We start from the raw sequence: 17986 nt of genomic DNA on the forward strand, positions 1-17986 counted from the left end.
GAGTTGGTGCACTGTAATCTTTAAAAAAAAAGTAATATTCCAAAAATAAATACTCACTTGTGCTTTTTACTCCAAGTCTCTTGGCCTGTTAGAAGAAATGTAGCTCGGAATAGTCATGAGCAAGACCAGGGGAGATACACATTTAACGGTACAATATTTTATTGCTTCTGAAACGAATTCATGTCACCATCCTCTTATCTATTATTTCATACCTTTCAAATGCTGTTGGGTCTGTGGTTGGCACACCAGCAGCGTAGAAGCACAGGATAGCACATTCTGCCAGTTAACCTCATGGGTCTCCAGAACTTGCTGAAAGTGAGTTACCAGTTCCTCTGCGCTGAACACTACAAACAGCTGCACGAGAGCAGGAATGCATAACAAAGCATGTTATTAATCTAAAAAGGTGAGAGGGTCAAGGAGAAGTACAACATTGCAAGAATTCATTACACTCGGAGAGGGGGGGGGGACGTGGTCTAGTGGTACAAGGGAAAAGAGATGGGATATGTGGCAGCACAGCAGTTAGCACTGCTGCCTCACAGCACCAGGGGCCGGGGTTCAATTCCCAGCTTGGATCACTGTCTGTGTGGAGTTTGCACACATTCTCCCCATTTCTGCGTGGGTTTCCTCCAGGTGCTCTGGTTTCTTCCCACCATCCAAAGATGTGCGAGTTAGGTGGATCGGCAATGCTAAGTTAATATTTAGTGTCAGGGGAACTAGCTAGATCTACGGTGCAGTCTCAATCGGCCAATTGGCTTCCTTCTGCACTGTAGGATTATATGATTCTACGTATTAGAAAATAAAAGGAGAAGCTTCCAATGTCATAAAGTGACTGGAACTGCATATTGTAAACAGGCAGTACATGTGCTGACTGCTGAGGTCTTGCCAAATTTTGGAAGCTGTGGAGGATTGAAGATAGTGTGCTGAACTAACAAAATTGAAAGTTAAAGTTAAATTATTAGTCACAAAGTACACCTACATTAACACGGCAATGAAGTTACTGAGAAAATTCCCTAGTCACCGCACTCCGGTGTTTGTTTGGGGACACTGAGGAAGAATTTAGCATGGCCAACTCACCTAATCAGCACGTCTTTGGACTGTGGGAGAAAACCAGAGCATGCAGAGGAAACCCAGCAGACACGGGGAGAATGTGCAAACTCCACACAGACAGTGACCCAAGCCGGGAATTGAACCCGGGTCCTTGGTGCTGTGAGGCAGCAGTGTTAACCACTGTGCCATCGCAGTGCGCTGGTCAGTGCACAGCAGAGGAGAAAAGCCAAATTTACAGGAAGGGGGTTATGTGAAATTATGCAAAAGGCTGAAGTAGAGGATTAAGAGACAACACAGATTTCATTCTTTCAGCCGGTACAGTTACTCCATTCAACCTTGTAAAGGCAATGGAAGGAGTGAAATCCAGGACATAAGCAGCAATAGCAATGAGTAAAATAGGGATCAGTTAATCTTGGCTCAGATATCCTGGGTCACTTTGACCTAAATTAATCCCACCTTTTGATTTGAACACAAATCCAAACCACTGAAATTACTGAGGCAGAGCCTTCACAGCAAGTCAAAGATTTGGATCATTGCGCTTTTTTTTTAAGATCAGTTTTTTTTCCAGAGTCAATGGAACAGTCTAGCCAAAATTAAACTGACCAAGTTTAGGTTCATTTTACCTTTCAAATCTGCATTATTAATTGAACTAGTTTTTAAACCAACTTTCAATTCAGGATAAAGATATTTCATAACATTGTCTGATAATGATTTGCTTCTTGGCACATTTGACTGTTGGGCTCTTTAGCCGAGTGAATTGAATTCAGTGAGAAACAGATTCAACCTTTTGTTTTGAGAAAGATCAAGAATAGAATTGCTTTACTAAATTGAAATCACTCGGCTGGAGAATGACAATTGTGGAGAAGTCATTAGGCATAGACTTGAGATCCTGTTACAAAATACCAGAACGTACTCTGCTAAACATTTTCTTCCCGTATCACCATTGAAGCACATAATTCAGGCATTTGCAAAAAACTTCTTAGAATGCAACTATATGTTACAACAGTCAGTTACCTTCCTGTATAATGTCATTAGAAGCGGCCTTGTTTTGGCAAAGCACCACTCTCCCTGCAAGCGAATGGCATCAGAAGCTGTGAAAGGAAGGGAATGTTAAAGTTATATCCGACATTCCCTCCTGACCCGAATTGTTCTTTATAACTAATCGTTTAGAAACATTTAAAGGTACTTTTCACTATTTCTCTGATAGTTGCAGAAGGAGCCACTAAAGAAAGTAAATTAATGCCTTTAATCAGCTAAGCTTTTGAGAAGATCAGACCAGACAGGTGACACTGGATAGTGTAACATGATTCTGTCTATATCATCCCCGTATAGAGAACAGCAGACACACGCGGTAACTATCACTCATTCTGCACACCTTTGAATTGGCTTCTTTTTTTCCCTTGAAGGTGATGATGATTCTTATTTTGCCACAAGGTGGCTGGCAGTCCTTCAAGGATGTCTCAGTAAGATTTCCACACTTCGTACATTAGCTAAACGCTTGGTGGTATTGGGCTACTCACCATCGGGTAGCATCGCAGGAGAGTCTGATTCTGTCCTTGTGTGGTACCCATATCCAACAGGATTTACCTAACAGCATTCAAAGAGAGAGAGAGGGAGGGAGAGAGTGCCTATATATTTGTTGGCTTACCTTTCTCCCTCCTTGGTAACTCTAGTTACCAGGGCAGTAAAGTGGCACAGTTGTTAGCACTGCTGCCTCATAGCACCAAGGACCTGGGTTTGATTCCCGGCTCGGGTCACTGTCTGTGTGGAGTTTGCACATTCTCCCTGTATCTGCATGGGTTTCCAGGTGGTCCAGTTTCCTCCCACAGTATGAAAAATGTGCTGGTTAGGTGCATTGACCATGCTAAATTCTCCCTCAGTGTACCTGAACAGGTGCCAGAGTGTGGCAACTAGGGGATTTTCACAGTAACTTCATGTAAAACTATTTGTGACACTAATAAATAAACTTCAAATGTAAATGAAAATTCCTAGTTTGAGGAGTGGTTATCTAAGCCTAAAGGTCTATGTTTGCAATTTGAAAACAACCGCTCCAATATAGATAGAACAACTTGTCCAGCAATGCAGGTGACAGCCAGCATTGCAAAATCATTTCCTTCATGATAAATGGAACATAACATGCCACTATCACCCAAAGAACATTATTAATGTTGTCACTGGAGAGGCTCTTGGGTAGACATACCCTCCTGACTAAAGATTTAAACAGGATAAATGTTGTTTTTCGTTAGTTTAAAGTTTATTTATTATGGTCATAAGTAGGCTTACATTAACACTGCAATGAAGTTACTGTGAAAATTCCCTAGTCACCACGCTCCGGTGCCTGTTCGGGTACACGGAGGAAGAATTTAGCATAGCCAATACACCTAACCAGCACGACTCTCCGACTATGAGGGGGAAACCCGAGCACCTGGAGGAAACTCATACAGACACATGGAGAAATTGCAAATTCCACCCAGACAGTCACCCAAAGCGGGAATTGAACCTGGCCCCCTGGTGCTGTGAGGCAGCAGTGCTAACTTGGAAAAAAAAATACATTTTTTGAAAAGCACGAAGACCGAGAGCTCAGGTTCAATACAGACCTGTTAATTTATAATTTGTGTGTAAGAGGTAGTGTTGTCTGAATTGTCAATGTTATTTGTTGTTACCTTCAAGCACAGGATTGGAGGTGAGAATCTGCGTTAGTGCATGACAGAAGAACAGCTTTATTGAATCCAGAGAGATGGCCCCATGGAATGTTGCCACATCAAACATACTCAGCCTGTAAGAAGCAGAATCCATATGAATTCTTAAAAAGTAACAGAGTATTTGCAATAAACATATTTTATGATTTATTTTGAAAAACACATTTGATTTTGTATTTCACTACAAATAATGTACAGTTTTAAAAACTGCGGAGTCCAGAGTAATACTATAAGAAATAGGAACAGGAGTAGGCCATCTAGCCCCTCGAGCCTGCCCCGCCATTCAATAAGATCATGGCTGATCTGAAGTGGATCAGTTCCACTTACCCACCTGCTCCCCATAACCCTTAACTCCGTTATTGATCAGAAATCTATCTACCCGTGACTTAAACATATTCAACGAGGTAGCCTCCACCACTTCAATGGGCACAGAATTCCAGAGATTCACTACCCTCTGAGGGAAGAAGCTCCTCCTCAACTCTGTTCTAAACTGCCCCTCCCCCCCCACTTATTTTGAGGCTGTGCCCTCTAGTTCTGGTTTCCTTTCTAAGTGGAAAGAATCTCTCTACCTCTACCCTATCTAGCCCCTTCATTATCTTATATGTCTCTATAAGATCCCCCCTCAGTCTTCTAAACTCCAACAAGTACAGGCCCAATCTACTCAATACCAAAATTTCTAATTTCAGAACAAAGCATCCATTCCCTTCATCACCAACTCACAGTGGCAGCTGTGTACACCATCTACAAAATACACTGCAACAACTCACCAAAGCACCTTCAACATCATATTCCAGACCCTGCACCTCTACCACTTAGAAGGACAAGGACAGCACGTGCATGGGAACACCACCATCCAAGCCACTCGCCATCCTGGCTTGAAACCCTATCATCGTTCTTTCACTGTCACTGGGTCAAAATTCTGGAACTCCCTCCCTAACAGCACTGCACGTCTATCTACAGCACATGGACCACAACGGTTCAAAAAAGGCAGCTCACCACCATCTTCTTAAGGGCAATAAGTGCTGGCCTTGCCCGTGACGCCACATCCCAGGTTAAGTAATATAAGAGAAGGGTGCCGTAGAGTAGATCTGCTCTTCACTCCCCAGTTTAAGAGTTACTGTAAGCAGGCATTTCTCCCTCCACTTGTAAACTGTATGTTCAGAGTTGTCTGTTTACATGATTTAGCAGTCTCATCCACTCTAACTCAACAGATGTGGAGTGTGCAGATCAACAACTGTACTATCTATTTACAATTAGATCGATATGTGGAACAAAAACTTCTGATTACCATGAGGCAGAATCCCTATGGTGTTGAAAGAGGCTATTCAGTCCATCAAGTCTGCACTGACCCTCTGAAAGAACACCCCACCCAGACCCTCCCCTCTGTCCTATCCCACAATCCCTTCCATTTACCATGGCCAATCCACCTAACCTTTACATCTTTGGACAGCAAGGAGCAATTTAGTATGGCCAATCCACAAAATCCATGCAGACATGGGAAGAACGAACAAACGCCATGCAAGGCGGGAATCAAATCCGTATCCCTGGTGCTGTGAGGCAGCCGTGCTAACCATTGTGCCACCCTAATCGTACATACAAGCCAGATGTCAATTATCCTTGGGAAGAAATATGAACATTCTTGTTGGACACTGAACAAAGTTCGGATTTGGAATGGTGAATTAATTTGGTTTTGTGACTTTGTTTACTCTGTGTAATTTACTGCTCAGGCTAAGGGTGGCAGAGTTGCAGGATGGAAATTCAAAAAGAATTGAATAGAAGCTAAAATTAATGAAATGTCAGAAATACCTGTTCTGGGAAATTTTAATCACAACTCAAGCCAGACCTATTTCAAATACTGATTTTTGATATTTAACTTTCCGACACGATTTCAGATATATCCCATGCATACATCCCACTACAAGGAATATCTTTATCTACAGTGCTCCAGATATTAAACACACCTTGTGCATTATCACCAAGGAGAATGGATGAACTGGTGATTCAATGAACATCAGATATTCCAACAGGCATGGCTAAATACAAAAAAAACTTCCTTCACATCAAACTCCCCTGCTATTGACTGTATGTATGTAGGAGTGTAGCATCTCAATCCATTGGTTTAATAGACAAGTTTGCCCCTTAAATGAACAAATGAATAACTTATTCAAAATCTCTAACGTGAGGATAAGCTAATGCAAATCTTGGTGTCATCACAAATTGTCCTTGTCCCATCGCACAGAACTGCATTCAAACACATGGCCCGATTGTGTCAATGGGTGCAAAAATGTGGTAAAGTCTGGCGTGAGGCCATTAATGCACAGATTGCCACTTTACCAAAACCCATGAATGACGGCGATCCGCTTCGTGCCCAAAATGGGTGTATTTGCATGCATTTAAATTGAGTTCATGAACTGCCCATCCAACTTCATGAGGATTTCCCCCTTTACCATCACATTTGCCAATCCGGAACTGTGCCATAATGGACCTGCTAAATAAAAGTCTGAATTGGGCGCTCCAGCTGCTGAAGAGCACGTTCAGAACTTCCAACGGCTTTCTGACTCAGATCAGCGATAGGGGCTGGGGGGAAGAGAGAGAGAGAGCGAGGAGGAGATCATTCTCTCGGGGAGAGGGGATGGGGAGAGGACTGAGGCCAGATCGTTGTCTGGTACTGCGAGGGGGGGTGGGGGTGGAGGAGGAGGAGGAGGAGGAGGTGGAGGTGGGTCAGATGTGTCTCTGGAGGGGGAGAGGGTAAGATGTATCACTGGTGGGGGGAACAGATGGATCTCTGATGGGGGGGGGAGCACGGACAGGGCAGGGGGGTCCGCTACCACTCTGCAGGCAAGCGGTCTAGGTAGTGGGAGGGGGATGGATAAGGGGGACAGCGATGTGTATGGGTAGTGGATAGGGGGGGACAGTGATGTGTGTGGGTAGTGGGTGGGATGGATTAAGGGGGACAGTGATGTGTGTGGGTAGTGGATAGGGGGGGACAGTGATGTGTGTAGGTAGTGGGTGGGATGGATTAAGGGGGACAGTGATGACTGTGTGCATCATTGCTGCTGCTTTCACTCCCGAGCTGCTTCCTCCGCTCTCTGCGGCCCAGATCGATCTGACACGGGCACGCTTTTCCAATTTTTTTTCCTAACTGCGCATGCGCAGTTCAGAGCTCCGATCGTTTCAGGCACACTAAGCCCAGCCCACAGCGCGAATGGCACTGGCGAATTTTTTTTCAGGCTGAGTGCGTAAGGGGGCATCTGAAAACAGATTTGTAAGTGGGATCTGAATTACGCCCAGATTCAGCACTTAGAATGAAAATGGTAAAATCGGGCCCACTGTCTTCAAACAGGTTTTGTTTTGCTAGAACCTGAATGAAGACTAGATGCCAAGAATAGTTAGTTACACAAGCAAAAGACACAGAATCTCCTGAGCATAATAAAGATCTGACACTACCAGCCTACACCAGGCTGCACATGGAACAGAAATTCCAATATCCTATCAATGAATCAATACAGTTTATAAGTCAAGAACACAGTGATAGCTGTACCATTGATATCAATGTGTCTGATTATTTCTAAACTTGCCCTGAACACGGCTGAACGAGGAAATGTGTTGAAGACGTGGAGAAAGACACGTATCCAAACCAAATATATTGCAACATTCCATTCATGATTTCTAAACAATAAATGGTGACTTTAATTAGTTGGAAAATTATCCTTCCTCCTTTCATTTCCTCTTTGTTCAAAAGGTGCAGCAGTACAGAACCACAGGTGCTGGCAGTTTCAATATCTTTCCATTGTTCAGCTGCGAGTCAAAGGGATATTGACAGAATATTTAGCCAAGTAGGCATTGAAACAGAGCTGGGCTGCAATCACCAATGGGAAGCCTAGCTGACGATCAGGCCAGTGAGAAACCAGCCATTGCCTTGGTTTAGATCTACTAACTGCAAGTTCAGCTATCAAACAGGGAGCATGCCTGCCCTATACGGTTCCATTTGTGGCCAAACACTGAGCCCTCCATCATTCTACTACTCATTGTCACTGGCAATTTGTTCTGTGTTATAATTAGATTATTAATAACACATAACTAATAATAATTAGTAATCTAATTATCTCTCCATCATCCTTAATCAATACTACACACAGAAGCAGCCTAAATGCTTGCATCACACATTAAGACAAATACGGTATAACAGTTCAAAACATGCCCCAGGATTCAATTGGGTGAATGAGTTTAACGTCTGTTGTAGGTAAAATGTTAGAATCCGTCATCAAGGAGGAAATAGCGAGGCATCTTGAGGGGAATTGCTTGATAGAGCAGACGCAGCACGGTTTCCTTAAAGGGAAGTCGTGTCTGACAAATTTACTGGAGTTCTATGAGGATGTGTCTAGGGCGGTGGATAGAGGAGAGCCGGTGGATGTGGTCTTTCTGGATTTTCAGAAGGCGTTTGACAAGGTACCTCACAAGAGGTTATTACAGAAGGTCAGGGGGCATGGAGTTGGGGGTAGGGTGTTAGCGTGGATAGAGGACTGGTTGTCAAATAGGAGGCAGAGAGTGGGGGTCAATGGGTGCTATTCGGATTGGCAGTTGGTGACTAGTGGAGTGCCCCAGGGGTCGGTGCTGGGGCCTCAGCTATTTACCATTTATATAGATGATCTGGAGGAGGGAACCGAGTGTAGGGTGTCGAAATTTGCTGATGACACCAAAATTGGTGGAAAGGCAAATTGTGCGGAGGGTGGGGAGAGTCTACAGAAGGATCTAGATACGCTGGGCGAATGGGCCAGGAAATGGCAAATGGAATTTAATGTTGGCAAGTGCGAGGTGGTCCACTTTGGTAGGAATAATGGTAGGAAGGATTATTACTTACGTGGAGAAAAACTGCAGCAGGCGACGGTGCAGAGGGACCTCGGGGTCCTTGTGCATGAGTCGCAAAAACCCAGCTTGCAGGTGCAGCAGGTGGTCAGGAAGGCGAATGGGATGCTGGCCTTCATCGCGAGGGGGATTGAATATAAAAGTAGGGAGGTCTTGCTGCGGCTGTATAGGGCATTGGTGAGGCCGCAGCTGGAGTACTGTGTGCAGTTTTGGGCGCCGTACTTATGCAAGGATATTTTAGCCTTGGAGGGAGTGCAGAGGAGGTTTACTAGGCTGATGCCGGAGTTGAGGGGATTGAGCTATGAGGAGAGGCTGAATAAACTAGGCTTGTACTCGTTGGAGTTTAGAAGAATGAGGGGAGATCTCATTGAGACGTATAAGATGATGAATGGGATGGATAGGATAGAGGTGGAGAGACTCTTCCTGCTCAGAAAGGATAGTAGGACTAGGGGGCACAGCCTCAAGATAAAGGGGGGGGGCAGTTTAGAACGGAGTTGAGGAGGAACTTCTTCACTCAAAGGGTGGTGAATCTCTGGAATTCTCTGCCCGTTGAAGTGGTGGAGGCTGCCTCGCTAAATATTTTTAAGACGTGGGTTGATGGGTTTTTGATAAGAGAGGGGATTAAGGGTTATGGGGAGAGGGCGGGAAAGTGGAACTGAGCCACGACGGATCAGCCATGATCTTATTGAATGGCGGGGCAGGCTCGAAGGGCTAGATGGCCTACTCCTGCTCCTATTTCTTATGTTCTTATGAGGACAGAGACAAGCGACCAGAAATTGGGCCACAAAAGAGGTGTTTAGAAAAGCGAGACCCACAAAAGGCAGATTTTGAAAACCAGGTTAGTTAAGGATGTGGATAAACTCTGGAGTCAGCCACGAGGAGGGCCGAGACCTACCTCCTGGACTGTCAGAGGGATGCAGCGCATATTTCTGGTATGCCTTAGGCTTAGTCTGAGGGCATGGCAGTGTCAGACAGCACTGACTTGGGTATGCAAAGCAAGGTGGGACAGGGTAGGAAGATCCCTAGCAGCCTGCAGGTTAGGTGACCACCCCGACAAATTCCTGTTGGACCTGGAAGGGCCCCCACACATCCACAGAACTCTGTGCATCTTGGCAGAACAATGATATTAAGTGGGTTCACTGTGTTGATTCTCCAGAAGGAACTATTTAGTTGTAGCAATAAAACAAAACTTACTCCAACTTATAAATGAGAGAAAAGGCTTTAATAAAGAAACTTTATTATTCGAGGCCTCATCACGGGCCAAGCTCTCCCCAATGCCCAACAGATTCTTATTTGGTCAGCTAACCACCATATCATTTTATCATCGGTTCCTAGTTTACTGGGTCAGCTTCTTACCATTGGTCACCCTACAACAGATCCAATGTTATCATTGGTTACATTCTAATACACTGGGCATTTACAGGAGAGATCCGAGACAAAGCCATTAGAATTTAGAATAGGGAACATAGTACTTTAACAGTTTTAAGTTTATTTATTAGTGTCACAAGTAGGCTTACATTAACACTGAAATGAAGTTACTGAGAAAAACCTTTAGTCGCCACACTCCGGTGCCTGTTTGGGTCCACTGAGGGAGAATTTAGCATGGCTAATGCACCTATTCAGACTATGGGGAGAAAACTGGAGCACCCGGAGGAAGCCCATGCAGACACGAGGAGCAGACTCCAAACAGACAGCAACCCAAGCCAGGAATCGAAAAAAAAGTGAGGGTCCATCAAGCCAGGTTTCACTCTGGAATCTGATTTGTCCAGTATTAACATCAGCTGGGATGATAACGTCATCCCCAGGACAACTATATGGTTAGAAATGCTCATTACCCCAATCCTCTGGAGTCCAACTCCATTCTATATTGTAATTACACAGACGGTGTGACTGTTTATTAAACCTGACGTTCCGAATACTTCCCAGTGAAACTTGGAGACTAAGGCCAGAACTTTCAAGCCGTTCATGCCAGCAGGATTTTCCAGTCCCACTGACAGTACACTCCCACCGCAGGTTTCCAGGCAGCAATGGGAAACTCCATTGACAACAGCAGTACCAGAAGAATGTTTGGCACCTTGGGTGGTTAAATCCCACCCTAACAGTTTATGCACAGTCTGCAAAACCACTCTTGCCATTGCCTACAGGTGTGAGCCTGCATCTTCTGTTCAGCAAGACAACCTGGGCCTCTCTTTAAGTTTTAATAACCAAGGGCTATTGTTAGGTAGAATTTAGTGGGTCACTTGATCCCCTCCATTCCTGGGGAGATGCTCAAAGGTTGTTTCCCTGTCTGGGGAATCAGGGCACCATTTCAGGATAAAGAAATTATAAATGCCAATTGTTGTTGTGGGATGCTACCTTGGATTTTCGTACTGTGAAACTCATGTCCAGGATGACTTCCAGAGATGAGGGAGAATTTCTTCAGTCAAAAAGTTTGTGAATCTTTGGAGTTCTCTACAGCAGAGGGTTGTGGATACTCTACCTTTGAATAGATTTAAAGCTGAGATAGACAAAATCAAAGGATATGGGAAGGTGATTGGAAAATGGAGTTGAAACAAAAGATCAGTTGTGACAATATTGAATGACGGAGCAGGTACAGGTCACACTGTATATTCCTGTCCCTATCACTTGTGTTCTTGTGATATTGTAGAATCCCTCCAGTGCAGAAGGAGGCCTGAGTCTGCACTGACAACAATCCCACCCTGTCCCTATTCCTTAATCCCACATATTTACCTTGCTAGTCCCTCTGACACTAAAGGTTACTTTAACATGGCCAATTAACCTAACCCAGACATGTTTGGACTCCAGGTAGCAACATTTATACTTCAATGCCTAACGCGTACTGACTTAGCTGAGGCAGCAGTAGAGGAAACAACTTTGAGTGCAGCGCCCTGGGTGAAGAGTGACAACAACAGGCAGTGCTCCCACTCTACTCCATCTGCTGGAGCCCACTGTCATCAGCCAGCACCCACCTCACACAAAAGTCATGGACAGCTGGGGCAAAACCTTGATCTCGGTCCATGGAACCTTACCTTAGCCAGGCAGTCAACCCCTACAATGGGAGCAAAGCTATGAGAATTGGAGAGGAACAAAGAAAAATGGAAAGAAACTTTTTAAAGTGCATAATATATATATATGAAACCACCAAGACTGTGGCTGGGAGTCACCTTCCACCAATATAGGCCGTGAACAAATGAAAGATTTTGTAGACATTTGCACTTACCAGAATTGACCTGCTTTCTGCTCCATAGTGTCTTCACTTTCCTTTGCATTCCACACATTATCCAGTAACCCTGGAAGAGAGGAAAGGCAGTAACAAACCTGGTGAACATGGTTTTCACAGTAAATAAAGGCAAAAATTTGTGGTAGCATCAACAACAACTGGCATTTATAAAGTCTTTAATTTAGAAAAAGATCCCCTGGTACCTTAGAAAGAAGGGTGGGCATGAGTAAGATGCTCTTCCAGAGAGACAGCACATACTAGATGGGCTGAATGGCCTCCATCTGCACTGTATGGATTCTAGGCTGCACAAGCAGTCAGGAAGATGAGGTCAGGAACAGATTTAAACACTAGTGACGAAAATCTCCATCCTCCATAAATACATGATTAGGATGGGAATAGAGGGATATGGTCCCCGGAAGGGTAGGGGGTTTTAGTTCAGACGGACAGCATGGTCACTGAGGCTTGAAGGGCCAGTTTCTGTGCTGCAATTCTTTTTGTTCGTTTGTGGCTGGGATTCTCCAGTGCTGCTGAAAGTGACCAGAGTTTCAGCTGGAACGTCAAATTTTCCGTTCTCACTTGCAACGGGGCTGGTGCAGAGGAGATCAGAGAATCTTGCCCAAGGGTGATCATTTAACCGTGGAGGGCCAGCAGCCAACGTGGGTCAGCAGAGAAAGGAAATACTGTGTAAGGGGATCAGTGCGGGATAGAATCCAGGCAGCACAGCTTTGGATGGGCTGAAGTCTACAGATTGTGGAGGGTGCCAGGCTGGCCAGGGGAACAGTGAAATAGTCCAGGCTTTGAGATAACAGGATTGGACGGAGGTTTCAGAAACAGATTGGCTGAGGCAGAGGTGACCGAGTAGATAAAATAGACAATTTTTGAGCGAGTGGGGATTTAGGGACGGGAGCTCAGCTTGGAGCTGAATAGGAATCAATGGCACAGTACAGACCAAAGGCTTACTTCTTCTGAACAGTTAACAAAATGAACATATAGCTGATCCAAGGCAGGATATTTGATATGGAATCTGGTAGCAAAGACAAAGAAATCAGCAAGACAGATATTACAATAACAGAGTTGGTGTCAATAACATGCAGGTCAAAGCTGACCTTCACATGATCTTGTTAAAAAGAAGCTTGTATGGGAGGACAATATCGCCTTGGGAAATTCTAGAGATACCGGTGCAGGGGCAGGAAGAGGAGTCATGGCTGAAGATGGCTCGCTACTACTCAATAGATAAAAGTGTAGGTAAGTGAGTGCAATCAAACTGAGCTGTAATTGTGGAAGGGTCAAAGGGTAGTTGAGGATATTTATTTTTCGGACCGCAAGGGTGGTGTGGGTCTGGAGTTCACTGTCTGAAAGGGAGAGACGCTCATCACATTCACAAAAAAGTACTTGGATAAACATCTGTAACCTTCAGGGTCACAAACCAAGAGCTGGAAAGTGGGGTTAGGCTGGACCACTCTTTAGTGGTTAGTACAGGCACAATGGGTCAAATGGCCTCCTGTGCCATAAATTTCTATGATTCTATGAACAGAGAAGAGAAATCAGAGGAACAGTTGACAATGTCAAATGCCACAGAGGAAGAGAAGGGGATAACATCCTGCACTCAGGCACAGAAGATGCTGGCCAGGATTCTCCAGCCATTCACACCGGCGTGAGTCGCCCATCCCACCAGCAGCTCACCCTGCCCACGGGTTTCCCGCCAGCATGGGGTGACATCAATGGGAATTCCCATTGCAGCAGGACCAGAGAATCCCGTCGCTATTAAACAACGCACAACATCCCCCCCGGCAGGAAACACACAGCTGGGTGGCCAGAGAATCTCACCCGTCATCTGTGACTCTGATCAGAGAAGACTTTTGCAGGAAACTTGTCTTTAGGAACTGGTGAATCAAAGTTACTTGACAACAAAAAGGAAGGATTATTTTACTTGCAACTTTGTCTCAAGTACAGTTTGCAAAGGACCTAACCAGCATCCCAATTCTTTACCAATAATGAGAACATGACTAGTACATCCTCAGAAAGAAGAACTGTCCACAATGTACTACACAGAAAACATAGCTCCTGACTGTTGAAAATAAATGATCCCCAGCAGACTTTAAATGATATGAACCAGTATTGTTATTAATGCAGGTTGATATTGCTCACAAGGAAATAAAAGCATTAGAATATGAGTCCGTGTTCCCTCACGAGTGCAAAATTCTGAACATTAAAGCATTATTGAAAAACGGAATGGAGGTTATAGAGCATTAGAGAAAATCTCCTCATGCAAGGTTTGGGATGGGTCATTTTGGTAAATAGCGGGTTGCCTAGAAATGACCATTCAGGAGACTGATATGGAGGAACTCTTGTTACTGGACTAGTTGAGGAATGATTGAAATGTGGCAGCGTGCTTAATCATATTGTTCAACCCATTGGAATAACCAGAATACTCAGCGTTTGGAAGAACAAGAGCTGAATTTTACGGGAAGCTCAGAATTTTGGCATGGTCACATCCTGCCCCATATTTATCTTTCTCCTTACATTAACAGCCTTGTTAGACATTTCATTCAACCATGGAGACAACATGTGTCACATCAAAGATTACAGTCATTTAATTGCTGTCTATTCTAAAATCACAATGTGGATATAGATACTTACATGGAATCATCTTGTCCAACACTGCGAAACAGATCTGTTAATAAAGAGGAGTGAACAAGTATTCAGAAAAGCAGCATCATTTCAAGATATAAACCATTCCAAAGATTTGTTGCAATTTTACAAAATGTATTACTCGTCAAGATGATTTTTATCTTGTGACATAATTGTGTTTCAGTGCAGAAAAAGATAAATAGGACATTCTCCCTCCATGACTTTAACTTCAGTTTCTCAATCCTGAGAAGTGAAGGATTCAGTCTAGAGATTACTGCACCATTTCAAAAACACCAAAGTCATTTATTTTTGAAGTTATTAAGACACAAGTGTTCTCAATTTAAATATCTAAAACAATCAAATAAATGTTTACCGTTCTTCAGAAGTCTCTTTAAAGGCCATAATTTTTCTTTAACATAAGAAATATCAAAAAGAGTGGATCTTACAGCCCCTTCAGACAGCTCTGCTATTCAATAAGATTATGGGTAAACATCTACATCAGGCATTCACAGCAACCCTTTTGCTTCTGAACCTCACTCCCTCTACCCCCAATAGGCTGCTAAGGAAATTTGGCACATCCGCTAGGACGCTCACCAACCCTCACAGAAAGAATTCTTTCTGGTTGTATTACAGCTTGGCATAGCTCCTGCTCGATCCAAGACCACAAGAAATTACAAAGAGTCGCAAATTACAAAGAGTCTGACAAATTTACTGGAGTTCTATGAGGATGTGTCTAGGGCGGTGGATAGAGGAGAGCCGGTGGATGTGGTCTTTCTGGATTTTCAGAAGGCGTTTGACAAGGTACCTCACAAGAGGTTATTGCAGAAGGTCAGGGGACATGGAGTTGGGGGTAGGGTGTTAGCGTGGATAGAGGATTGGTTGTCAAATAGGAGGCAGAGAGTGGGGGTCAATGGGTGCTATTCGGATTGGCGGTTGGTGACTAGTGGGGTGCCCCAGGGGTCGGTGCTGGGTCCTCAGCTATTTACCATTTATATAGATGATCTGGAGGAGGGAACCGAGTGCAGGGTGTCGAAATTTGCTGATGACACCAAGATTGGGGGAAAGGCAAATTGTGCGGAGGGTGTGGAGAGTCTGCAGAAGGATCTAGATAGGCTGGGCGAATGGGCCAGGAAATGGCAAATGGAATTTAATGTTGGCAAGTGTGAGGTGGTCCACTTTGGTAGGAAGAATGGTAGGAAGGACTATTACTTACGTGGCGAAAAACTGCAGCAGGCGACGGTGCAGAGGGACCTCGGGGTCCTTGTGCATGAGTCGCAAAAACCCAGCTTGCAGGTGCAGCAGGTGGTCAGGAAGGCGAATGGGATGCTGGCCTTCATAGCGAGGGGGATTGAATATAAAAGTAGGGAGGTCTTGCTGCAGCTGTATAGGGCATTGGTGAGGCCGCAGCTGGAGTACTGTGTGCAGTTTTGGGCGCCGCACCTGCGCAAGGATATTTTGGCCCTGGAGGGAGTGCAGAGGAGGTTTACCAGGCTGATACCGGAGTTGAGGGGATTGAGCTATGAGGAGAGGCTGAATAAACTAGGCTTGTACTCGTTAGAGTTTAGAAGAATGAGGGGAGATCTCATTGAGACGTATAAGATGATGAATGGGATGGATAGGATAGAGGTGGAGAGACTCTTCCTGCTCAAAAAAGACAGTAGGACTAGGGGGCACAGCCTCAAGATAAAGGGGAGGCGGTTTAGAACGGAGTTGAGGAGGAACTTCTTCACTCAAAGGGTGGTGAATCTCTGGAATTCTCTGCCCGTTGAAGTGGTGGAGGCTGCCTCGCTAAATATTTTTAAGAAGCGGGTTGATGGGTTCTTGATAAGAGAGGGGATTAAGGGTTATGGGGAGAGGGCGGGAAAGTGGAACTGAGCCACAACAGATCAGCCATGATCTTATTGAATGGCGGGGCAGGCTCGAAGGGCTAGATGGCCTACTCCTGCTCCTATTTCTTATGTTCTTATGTTCTTAAACAAAGCCCAGTCCATCACTCAAACCAGTCTCCCATTCAGTGACTCTGTCCACAATTCCTGCTGCCTTGGAAAAGCATCAGTATAATCAAGAACCCCACGCACCCTGGACATAACTCTCTTCCACCTTCTTCCTACTTGTGACACTAATAAACTTTTAAAAATGTTCTAAAAATCCCACCAATCCCCTAGAATTTTTATTCCAATGTACTTGAGTTATACAATCAAAATGTATTTATTATTTTGGTTTTAATTTAATGTGAAACATTTACGCTGGAATAAATGGCTTGTCAACAGTAAAACCAGCATCAAATTTACGAGCAGAAAGATTCTAAAACAGAACATCAGATGGAATATGCTTCTTTGTGCCCAGTTCACTTCCCACTGAAAATGGTGGGATTTCTATTACAGAAAAAGCTCAAGTTCCATTGCTGTCTGCACCTCACAGGAGTTATTGGACCTGGGACTCAGCTCCGGAACTCAGTTCCCAATGATGTTCACAGCGGGAAGTTTGATCTACCACACTTGGTGCTGTGAGCAGCTGCCACGGATAAGCAGGGGGCAGCCAGGTAAAGAGAGAAAGGTGAAGTCATCAAACATTCGCCAACATCCCTTTCATTAATTCTCAGCACATTGCCAAAGACGAACACCAAATCCCATCTAGCTGTTGCTTATTCAATTTAAATATGTTGGGCAGGAGGAACAGTACTCACTGTAACCGCCCCTAGTGGATCTAAAGGAAGAGAGGTGTTTGGGGTCTCCACTCCTCCAAAATGAGATAGTGGTGATGATGTATCTTTTTTATCTAACTTCACTCTGTGACCTTATGTTATTTATACTGTTCAACTCCTGCTAGTGCAAAGCTTCAAAAAGGGAGGTAAAAGATATTCAAGAATAGTTGACACTGTAACATTTGTCATTTTTGGTGTTCATAACATTGTATAAATTATTCAACTTTAGCTCCCCTAGCTGCTGTTCAAACTATCTCTGAAGTATACAATTCTCAGGAACGGAAGTTGGTATTTAGTCTGGAGTTGATGATTTGAAGCATATTTTCAGAATAATATTGAAGAATGAGTCCTAAACCAGTGGAGGGAAAATGGTTTAGAAATTAGTTACAACTGTGAAGTTTATAAGATTGTTAGGTTTTAGGATTGCATCTACAAAAACTTTGAAATTACAAAGTGTCGTGAATGAAACCCAGTCCATCACTCAAACCAGCCTTCCATGCATTGACACTGTCTACACTTGCCACTGCCTCAGAAAAGCAGCCACCATAATTAAGGACTCCACGCATCACGGACATTCTCTCTCCCACCTTTTTCCGTTGGGAAAAAGATACAAAACTCTGAGGTCATGCACCAACCGAATCAAGAACAGCTTCTTCCCTGCTGCCATCAGACTTTTGAATGGACCTACTTTATTAAGTTGATCTTTCTCTATACCCTAGCTATGACGATAACACTACATTATGCACTCCGTTCCTTCTCTATGAATGGTATGCTTTGTCTATATAGCATGCAAGAAATAATACTTTTCACTGTATACTG

General features: G+C 44.2%; 1 protein-coding gene across 1 annotated transcript in view; it reads right to left on the minus strand.

The window, feature by feature from the left end:
• The window catches only part of fanca (FA complementation group A), a 101947-nt gene that overhangs the window by 71173 nt on the left and 12788 nt on the right, over window positions 1-17986 (minus strand). The window contains exons 9-13 of the mRNA XM_080186869.1: window positions 14473-14506; window positions 11833-11902; window positions 3711-3823; window positions 2062-2138; window positions 213-354 (exon numbers count right to left, since the gene is read on the minus strand). Coding sequence (XP_080042995.1) covers window positions 213-354; window positions 2062-2138; window positions 3711-3823; window positions 11833-11902; window positions 14473-14506 — 436 coding nt within the window. The remainder of the gene's footprint in view (window positions 1-212; window positions 355-2061; window positions 2139-3710; window positions 3824-11832; window positions 11903-14472; window positions 14507-17986) is intronic.

Source organism: Carcharhinus amblyrhynchos, chromosome 4 (genome assembly GCF_965287045.1).
Source record: "Carcharhinus amblyrhynchos chromosome 4, sCarAmb.v2.hapA, whole genome shotgun sequence".
NCBI classification, from domain to species: domain Eukaryota; kingdom Metazoa; phylum Chordata; class Chondrichthyes; order Carcharhiniformes; family Carcharhinidae; genus Carcharhinus; species Carcharhinus amblyrhynchos.